Source organism: Nannospalax galili, unplaced genomic scaffold, assembly GCF_000622305.1.
Source record: "Nannospalax galili isolate Female #2095 unplaced genomic scaffold, S.galili_v1.0 scaffold1128, whole genome shotgun sequence".
In the NCBI taxonomy this organism is placed as follows: domain Eukaryota; kingdom Metazoa; phylum Chordata; class Mammalia; order Rodentia; family Spalacidae; genus Nannospalax; species Nannospalax galili.
Genome location: NW_008358632.1, coordinates 1,266,435 through 1,276,116, shown reverse-complemented (window position 1 = coordinate 1,276,116; position 9,682 = coordinate 1,266,435). Strand labels below are relative to the sequence as shown.

The 9,682-nt window shown below is 41.4% G+C and overlaps 1 protein-coding gene across 8 annotated transcripts in view; it reads right to left on the bottom strand.

Moving 5' to 3' along the window:
• Kansl1 (KAT8 regulatory NSL complex subunit 1) overlaps positions 1–9,682 on the bottom strand; it is a 180,343-nt gene that overhangs the window by 35,766 nt on the left and 134,895 nt on the right. For all 8 annotated transcript variants that reach the window (XM_008821892.3, XM_029558066.1, XM_029558065.1 and 5 more), the window contains one exon: positions 1,143–1,258. In XM_008821892.3, the coding sequence (XP_008820114.1) occupies positions 1,143–1,258 (116 nt within the window). The remainder of the gene's footprint in view (positions 1–1,142; positions 1,259–9,682) is intronic.

Here is a 9,682-nt window from a genome sequence, read left to right as displayed (position 1 = left end):
AAAGGACAGAAGAGGCTGTCGGATCCCCTGGAACTGGAGTTATGGACAGTTGTTAGCTGCCATGTGGGTGCTGGGATTCAAACCTCGGTCTTCTGTAAGAACAGTGTTCTTAACTGCTGAGCCATCGCTCCAACCCCATGATTTAGTTTTCTACTCAAACAAAAATATGACGGAGAGCAGAGAAAAACCACAACTGGTAAGAAAATGAATGATTATGTTTTCTTTCTTTCTTAATACAAGATCTAACTAGATAGCCCTGGCTGGCCCAAAACTCACAGAGCTTTTCCTGCTTCTGCCTCCTGAGTTCCTGGGATTAAAGGTATGTGCCATCATACCTGTCATAAATTAACAAGTTTGCAACTATTAATGAGCTGCCTAAAAGACCAGTTCTATAAGTATCAAATTCTAAGGATGGTATATACTGTCCACTATATAGTAAGAATTTTGGAAACCTTCACCTGATTTAGAAACACAGCTTTTATTTTTTCTTTTTCTTTAGAGACAGTCTCCCTATAGCCACAGCTGGCCTGGAACTCATTATGAAGACCAGGGTGGCCTCAATCTCAGAGATTCAACTGCCTCTGCCTCCCAAGTGCTGAGATTAAAGATGTACACCACCAAATCCCACCTAGAAAAAGTTTTTACAGACCTTTTATGCCAGGCGTGGTGACGCAACACCTTTAATCCCTGCACTCTCCAGGCAGAGGCAGACAGATCTCTGTGAGTTTGAGGCCAGCCTGGTCTACATAGTGAGTTCTGGGACAGCTGGGGCTACAGGGAGGCCCTATCTCAAAAAAGACAAAAAAAAAAAGCTTTTATATTCTGGACCAGAGGAGTTTCTATCAACTTTTTCAGCATTTTCTATTAAGATTAGGATCAACAATTATGTACTACAATAGCTATAGGATTTTACTCTATGGCTAGTTCCTTTCAGGTAATAGAAGGTACAAGGGAATGCATGTAAACACACTAAAATATACTTGGTACAAAGGATACAAACTATTAAGTGATAATAGTTAAGTGACAGAGTTTCTGATTCAGTCAGGGTTTCTCTAGTTAGTCCTGGCTGGGAATAACTAGGGGCTCCAAATTCAACATTTACAAGAATACTGAGTATAAGGAGTAGAAGGGATGAAACTCACGTGTTAACAACTCCATTGACAGGTCTCAATGCTCCACAAGATTTAGTAGACAATGACTCGGAAATATGGCCCACAGGGGCACCATGGTTTTCTAATGGCTGAGAAATGGACTCAATCTGAGTAAAGGAAAGGAATAAAAAACACACATTAACATTTACCCCAGCAACATCACTTCATTTGTAACTTTTAAAAGGTCCAATAAGGTTACAGCAAGACCAGTATTAAGACAGATAAAGGTAAATTTAAATGTAGCCAACTCTGGTGATGACCATGAAAATATGGTTTTCAAAAACTGTATTTCATTTAAAAATAAACATATATACACATAATGCATACATTATTCTTTGGGAGAAAATTAAAATTACAATTTCAAATTAGAGCTAGGAGGATGGTTTAACCAGTGAAGTGCTTGCCACACACAAAGAGTAACAGAGTTTAGAGCCCTAGCATACACATTAAAAAGTAGTATGTGCCGGGTGTGGTAGCACACGCCTTTAATCCCAGCACTCGGGAGGCAGGGGCAGGTGGATCTCTGTGAGTTCAAGGCCAGCCTGGTCTACATAGTGAGTCCAAGGACAGCTGGGGCTACAGGGAGACCCTGTCTCAAAAAGATCCTCCCCAAAAAAAGTAGTATGTGGGAGCTAGAGAGATGGCTCAGTGATTGAGAACATACTGCTCTTGCAGAGAGACAGGGATTTGGTTCCCAGCACTTACACTGGCAGCTTCACAACCACTTCTAACTCCAGTTCTAGGGGATCAAACTCCCTTTTCTAACCTCCAGAGGCACTATACGCACATGCCACACAAATGCATAATTAAAAAAATAAAGAAAATCTTAAAAAATAAGCTGTGTGCAGTAACACACACTTAGCAGAAATAGGGACAGGTGGATTCCTGGAGCGTGCTAGCCAGTCAGCCTGCCTGAATCTCTGACTTCCAGATTCGGCAAAAAAATAAACTGGAGGGCAACTAAGGAAGATATCCAATGACAACCTCTGCTCCCCTGCCCCATAACACATATAGACAAATCTCAAATGAATGTAATTATCTGACACTATTGTCTTATTTATCTTTGTGATGCTATGGATCAAACCCATAGCCTTATGCACGTTAGGCTGATGACAATCTTTATACAATCAACTCTATGTTTAGAATATAAATAAGGAAAATGTGTAAAGAAACTACATAGTTTTATGGGCTAGAGAGATGGCTCAGTGGTTAAGAACACTGACTGCTCTTGCACAGGACCTGGGGTCGATTCCCAGCACCCACATGGTGGCTACGAACCATCCTTAACTCTAGGTTCCAGGGGAATCTGAAGCTCTCTTCTGAACTCGGTGGCACTGCATGACACGGGTGTCCTCACATACATGCAGGCAATATACATACACACAAAATAAAAATAATAAATAAGGGCTGGAGAGATGGCTCAGCAGTTAAGAACACTGGCCGTTCTTACAGAAGACCTGGGTTTGAATCCCAGCATCCACATGGCAGCTAACAATCGACCTTAACTCCAGTTCCTGAGGATCCAACCACCTCTTCTGTCCTCTGCGGCATTGCAGGACATGGGTGCACTTATCTACATGCAGGCATAACACTCATACACATAAAATAAAAAAAAAGTTTGTTTTTTTTGGGGGGGGGGTCTTTTTGAGACAGGGTCTCCCTGTAGCCCCAGCTGTCCTGGAACTCACTATGTAAACCAGGCTGGCCTTGAACTCACAAAGATCAGCCTGCCTCTGCCTCCCAAGTGCTGGGATTAAAGGTGTGTGCCACCACGCCCCACTAATAATTTTAAAAATAAACAGTTAATAAGGAATACCTATTTTAAAATTAAAATTTCCTTTATGGTTTAGGTAAGTATTTTTACTTTACAAAAGGGAGCAGGGCTGGGCAAGTGACATAAGTCTGCAATCCACATACTCAGGATGCAGAAGCACAAAGATCAAGAGTACAAGGCCACTCTGATCTATATAATCAAACATGGTCACAAACAATGTAATACCAGAGAAGAGCAAATAACCTGAAATGCTTGTGAGGGCTTACTATTTATGAGGAGCCTCAAAAAGCCTAAACAAGTACTATAGCAGGAAAAGGGAATGAGGTGTGAGGTATGGGGGGACTGCAATTTCAGCATTGAGGAAGTCAGGCATGAGGATCAAGGGTTCAAGGTCATCCTTAGCTACATGAGACTATCCTTAAAAAAAAAAAAAAAAAAAAAGCCAGGCGTGGTGGCACACACCTCTAATCCCAGTACTTGGGAGGCAGAGGCAGGCGGATCTCTGTGAGTTCAAGGCCAGCCTGGTCTATATAGTGAGTTCCAGGACAGCTGGGGCTACAGGGAGACCCTGTCTCAAAAAGACTCCCCCCGCCCCCAAAAAAACCCAGAACAAAAAAAAATAAAAGGTTGAGGTCAGCATTAACTGGCAAATATGGAGCTTCGCATGTTATAGGTTTTATCTAGATGTCAAGCAGTGTGGTTTAGAAGACGTTCTAACTCAACTTGAAAATGCTATGGCTGTCAACGCTTTGCTGGCAGTCAATTTCATCCTCACTTAAAATACAGCCAAGTATGGTGTTATTCATTTGTGATCCCAGCACTCACAAGGCAGAGGCAGGCAGATCTTTGTGAGTTCAAGGCCAAACTGGTCTACCTAGTTTCAGGCCAGCTGGGGCTACAGGGAGGCCCTGTCTCAAAAAGATACCCCTTCCCCCCCGCAAAAAAAAAAACAACAATAAAGTTCAAATGTTTATTCTTTAACGTGAATTTTTATTTTCATAAAGGAACCCAAATTTTCCTAGGGTAATTAAATCCACAAACCAAAACTGAAGTCAATAGGCAAATACTAATATTTAGCACAGAAGTGTTGCCAAGAATACTCAAACACATAGATATCAAGACCGCAAAGAGAGAACTGTCAGGACTCAGTTCCAGGCACACAAAGAAGCACTGGAAGCTGAAGAGAGATCTACTACACTGAGAACCTTGCAGGAATCCTACAATCAATTTGAACTCCAAAAGCACGGCATTTGAATAAACAGTTCAATCATTCTCAAATGCAGATGTTTTAAAATATTAACCCAATGATAGTGTTCCATTTAGAACAAGAAGCCAACAAACGTGTAATTTCACTCATAGTCCCCTAAACTCATTCACACATATTGCCTTAAAACAAAGAGAACACATTTCATCCTTCAGTTTAAAAAACCTTCAAAACACATTAACAAACATTTCAATTGGTGACAAATTCTGACATACTTTACTAAAGCTTGATCACTGCTACTGAGTAGTTCACATCACTAGGGCCTTCAGAAAACTAAAACATGCCTCAAATGTCTTAAATACCAGGAAGAACCAAATAACCAACTTCCTTATCCAGAGAATAGTGGTCACCAAAAGAAGATTCCATATAAATTTTATTTGATGCTCAGACATATTCTAATGATTTATTCAGATAGAAGAGCAGACCGGTTAGACAGTAGATAGAATAATCCCCTTCTCTAAAGCAAGGCAACAAAGGATTACTTCTTGGTGTAATCTTAAGAATTATAGGTAGGCGGGGCTGGAGAGATGGCTCAGTGGTTAAGAGCACTGGCTGCTCTTGCAGAGGACCCGGGTTCCACTCCTAGCACCCACTTGGCAGCTACAAACCACCCTTACACCCGTTCCAGGGGAATCCGAAGCTCTCTTTTGACCTCCGCAGCACTACACGACAAGGGTGCTCTCATATACTTGCAGGCAATACACTCATACACATAAAAAATAAAAACATTTTTTAAAAAAAGAATTATAGGTAGGGGCCAGGCATGGCGGTCCTTTATTTTTAAAGCACTTGGGAGGCAGAGGCAGTAGATCTCTGTGAGTTCCAGGCAGCCAGGGCTACGCTGGTGAGAACGTTTATCTAAAAAACAAACAGCCGGGCATGGTGGCGCACACCTTTAATCCCAGCACTCGGGAGGTTATTTTGATATATCACAGTGAAAGATTTATCGTCCTCTTTTTTTTTTTTTTTTTTTTTTTTTAAAAAAAAAAAAAAAAAAAAAAAAAAAAAAAAAAAAAAAAACCCCACCAAACAAATAGAAACACCAAACAGCAGCAAGGGATAACGTAATGTTTTGTTGCTCCATGTTTTTTGTTTTTCTGACAGGATCCCATTATGTAGCCCTGGCTGGCCTGGAACTTACTATGTAGACCAGGCTGGTCTCAAACTCAAAGAGATCTATCTGGCCCTGCCACCAAAACGCTCAGATTAAGGTAAAGTCTCTACACCCAGCCCTGGTTTTTTAATTGAAAGGGTCCGATTTAAGGTATAAAACAATTAACAGAGCACTGAAAAAGCAGGCATGAGACATGAGAGGCTGCCCACCTAGCCAAAGGGAGAAGTGTGGGAGAAAGCCTTTGAAGAAAATCACATAATGCAGAGGTTTTAATGAGATTTTTTTTTTTTTTTCTGGGATCTAAAAACCAGTGTCTAGCTAGGCATAGTGATACACACCTGTAATTATGGCCCTTAAGAGGCCAAGGGAGGAGGATTGCCTGGAATTCAAGGCCAGTCTGGGCAACATACCAAGAAAACAAAAAAGAAAACTGTATATACTTTAGTCTTTCAATTAATGTGTATCAGTGTTTTGCCTGTCAGTATTTTGCCTGTGCGAAACTGTGTAAGTGTACCGTGTGTATGCAATGCCCGTGGAGATGAGTAGAGGGCATGAGATCCTCTAGAACTGGAGTTAGGGATAGTTGTTAACCACCATGTGGATGCTGGGGACAAAACCTGGGTGGGTTCTCTGCAAGAGTAGCAAGTGCTCTAATCACTGAGCAATTCTTATAGCCCTCATATCACATCTTGAAATACCATTTTCTTAAATGTATTACTTTGTTTGGTTAGAAAATAGTTGTTTGGGCTAGTTATTCCCTTTCTGACAAACATCAAAATGACAAGGTGATCTTGGTGATAAGAATTAACTCGTACTTGCAATTTAAATCAGTTTAAAACAACTTTCTAATGAATTGCTTCCTATCTTAAGCACTGTCACTTTAATGATACTTTGTGTCTATACGTATGTACAGTACAGTACAGTACAGTACACACACACACACACACACACACACTCGCATGCATGCATGCATGTGAAGTTCAAAAGACAACTTTGTAGAATTGGTTCTCTCCTTCCACCTTTACGTAGGTTCAGGGGATTGAACTCAGGTCTACAGAATTTCAGGGCCAAGTGCCTTCACCTACTTTATCATCTTGCTGGCCTGACACTCAACATAGGTTTTAGTTGTTGTTGCTGTTGTTTTAATATTTTATTAAACTACTGTTGGGCTACATAAACAGTGTATTAGTCATTTCCAAGAACTAGCACTTTGCCCAGGAAATTGGCCTAAACCGAAGTGGAAGGTTCTGAAAATTCTACTTCCACCAAGTTACTTACCTAGCATTAATTTATGCATATTTTAAACAGGGCTTTGTGCCTCACACTTTCCTACATGTACAGACTGATCAAAGAAAAATCTACAAAATTGTTTTGGTTTTTTTTTGTGTGTTTTTGAGACAGGGTCTCCCTGTAGCCCCAGCTGTCCTGGAACTCACTATGTAGACCAGGCTGGCCTTGAACTCAGAGATCGGCCTGCCTCTGCCCAGCTATTTTCATTATTTTTTTAAAGTCAAGTTCTCATATATCCTGTCTTGGCATCAAATTTGGTATGGAGCTTCTGATCTCTTTCTTCCACCTCCCCAGTGCAGTAACTCCAGGTGTGTATCACCATGTCTATTTTACGTGGTGTTGCCAACAAGAACTTTTATACAGGCTAGGCAAGCACGCTAACAAATGAACTGCATCCCCATCCCCACAATTATTATTTTAAAAAACTTCAAACAGCATAATACTGCTTGAAGTTCAACTAGCTTCTAAAACCCAAGATATGTATTTATAAACACACTGAAAATATGTACTTACAACCTAAAGAACTAACCGTGGTGGCATATGCCTGTAGTCCCAGCACTTGGGAGGCAGAGGCAGGCGGATCTCTGTGATTTCAAGGCCAGCCTGGTCTACATTGTGAGTTCCACGAAAGCTGGGGCTACAGGGAGATCCTGTCTCAAAAAGACCAAAACAGGGGGTTGGGGATTTAGCTCAGAGGTAGAGCGCTTGCCTAGCAAGCGCAAGGCCCTGGGTTCAGTCCACAGCTCTGGAATTAAAAAAAAAAAAAGAACCAACGAGTGCAAATCATCTTGTAAATCTTCATTGTTTAACTTAGTTATTCACAGCCCAACTGACTTAAAAAGGACTAAATCAGTCAATATTTATTATTATGGATCAGTATTTCCCAGCCACTATCTATCGTTCACCTTCTTTATCCTTAAACCTTTGTCAGGCTAAAGCACCACTCAACAGAAAATAAGTTATTTCTGCCTACCCAATGATATGAATGGTATCTTGAACTGTTTAAAAGTAGTAATACTTTAAATTTTTAGCATGCCTTCTTCTGAAACAGCAATTAATACTTAGTATTTCAGTTGTTTTCCCTATCACATCTGTAAAGCAGGAGTATCCAAAGGGTGAAAGAAAACCAACACACAATACTTTACCGATATTACTTATCAATATCCACAGAAGAACATTTTCACTGACAAAGCAAAACCTCTCTCAATTTTGAATTTAGTTTTTTAAGAATTCCTCATTCTCCTGTCGTGGCCATCTTTGCTAGTGCCAGGAGTATCAAAGGGGTAAAAGACAACCAACACATAATACTTTACTGATATTACTTATCAATATCCATAGAATCCATAGAACATTTTATTTATTTACTTTTATGTACTTTTTTTTTTTTTTTTAATTTATTTAGTCAGTCTTTGAGACAGGGTTTCCCTGAAGACCCAGCTGGCCTGAACTCTCTATGTAGATTAGGCAGGCCTTGAACTCAGAGAGATCAACCTGTCTCTGCTTCCCGAGTGCTGGGATTAAAGGCAGCACCACCATACCCGGCTTCCATAAAACATTTCATTAACAAAGCAAAACCCCTCTCAATTTTGAGTTTAGCTCTTTAAGAACTCCTGATTCTCCAGTCATGGCCATCTTCACTGCATAGTGACATCAAAGTCTATATGGGCTACATGAAACCATCTCAAAAACAACAAAAAAGAAAAAATATAAGAGCCTATTTCTACACACACACACACACACACACACACACACACACACACACACACTCAACTACTGAAAGTATAGACAATCCAATTAATTGTAGGTGGGATGGGAAAGAGACTAGAAAGAGGTTGTCTTTCAGAGCCATCCCCAAAAGAAAAAGCCAATGACTTTGTGGGTAAGTGGGATGAGAACTGTACGTGAACACAATAAAAACATCATTAGTGGCTACAGGGAGACCCTGTCACAAACTTGACCCAAAACAAAACCAAACCTCCACATTATTAAACACAATAAAAGACATAGGGGATATTAAAGGTGTCATCACACCCAGCTCTAAACAAATTGATCTTTAAAACTTTATACATTTCTTCAAATAAGGCCCCTGATCATCCATGTGCATTAATTCATTGATCTAATAGGTCCTTTTATTGTTTTTTTAAAAATTACTTATTTGTGCATGTATGTAGCTGCCTACGAAGGCCAGAAGAGGGAGAATCTTCTGGAACTGGAATTAGAGGCAACTGGGAGCCTCCTGGTGTAGATGTCAGAAAGAAACCCAGATCCTCTGCAAGACCAGCAAGTGCTCTTAATCACTGAGCCATCTCTAGTCGTAGCTGTAACGATTTTTCTTCCCTCCCTTTATATTTTTTAAAGACGGGGTCTCACTATGTATCCCCAGCCTACCTGGAACCTTTGATGTGGATGCAGATCAGGCTAGCCTTGAACTCAGAAAAATCTACCTGCCTCTGCCTCCCAAAACGCACCACCATGCCTGGCTCCCTTTTATTTTCTTTTAAAAAACTTATTTATTTCCCATCCTCAGACCTCTTGGGGTAAATCTACAGCGCAGCCCTCCGCGCATTGACTCCCCAAGCCACATTCACCCTTCCATCTCCCCCGCTGTTCTCTACTCCTAGTTTGGGCCCTGCGCCATTCCTAGTCTTCGGTCCCCAGACACCTGGGAATCAATACTGCTTCCTGATCTTTCTGATGTATTTCCCATCCTCAGACCTCTTGGGTGAAATCTACATCGCAGCCCCCCGCGCATTGACTCCCCAAGCCACATTCACCCTTCCATCTCCCCCGCTGTTCTCTACTCCTAGTTTGGGCCCTGCGCCATTCCTAGTCTTCGGTCCCCAGACACCTGGGAATCAATACTGCTTCCTGATCTTTCTCACCCAGACCAACTTATTGCCTTCCCTGGGCCCTAGGAGCACTGCTTCTGGACCTGGCCCCACCCTCACCTCCCTTTACTTCCCTGATCCTGCAACACCCGCTAGCCTCTTTCTGGGGCTCCGAGGCTTACCTTTCCGCTCCCTGATCCTTTGCATCCAGTACAACCCAGCTACTCAGTCCACTCCCTGGGAAATCTTGGGGCTTCTTCC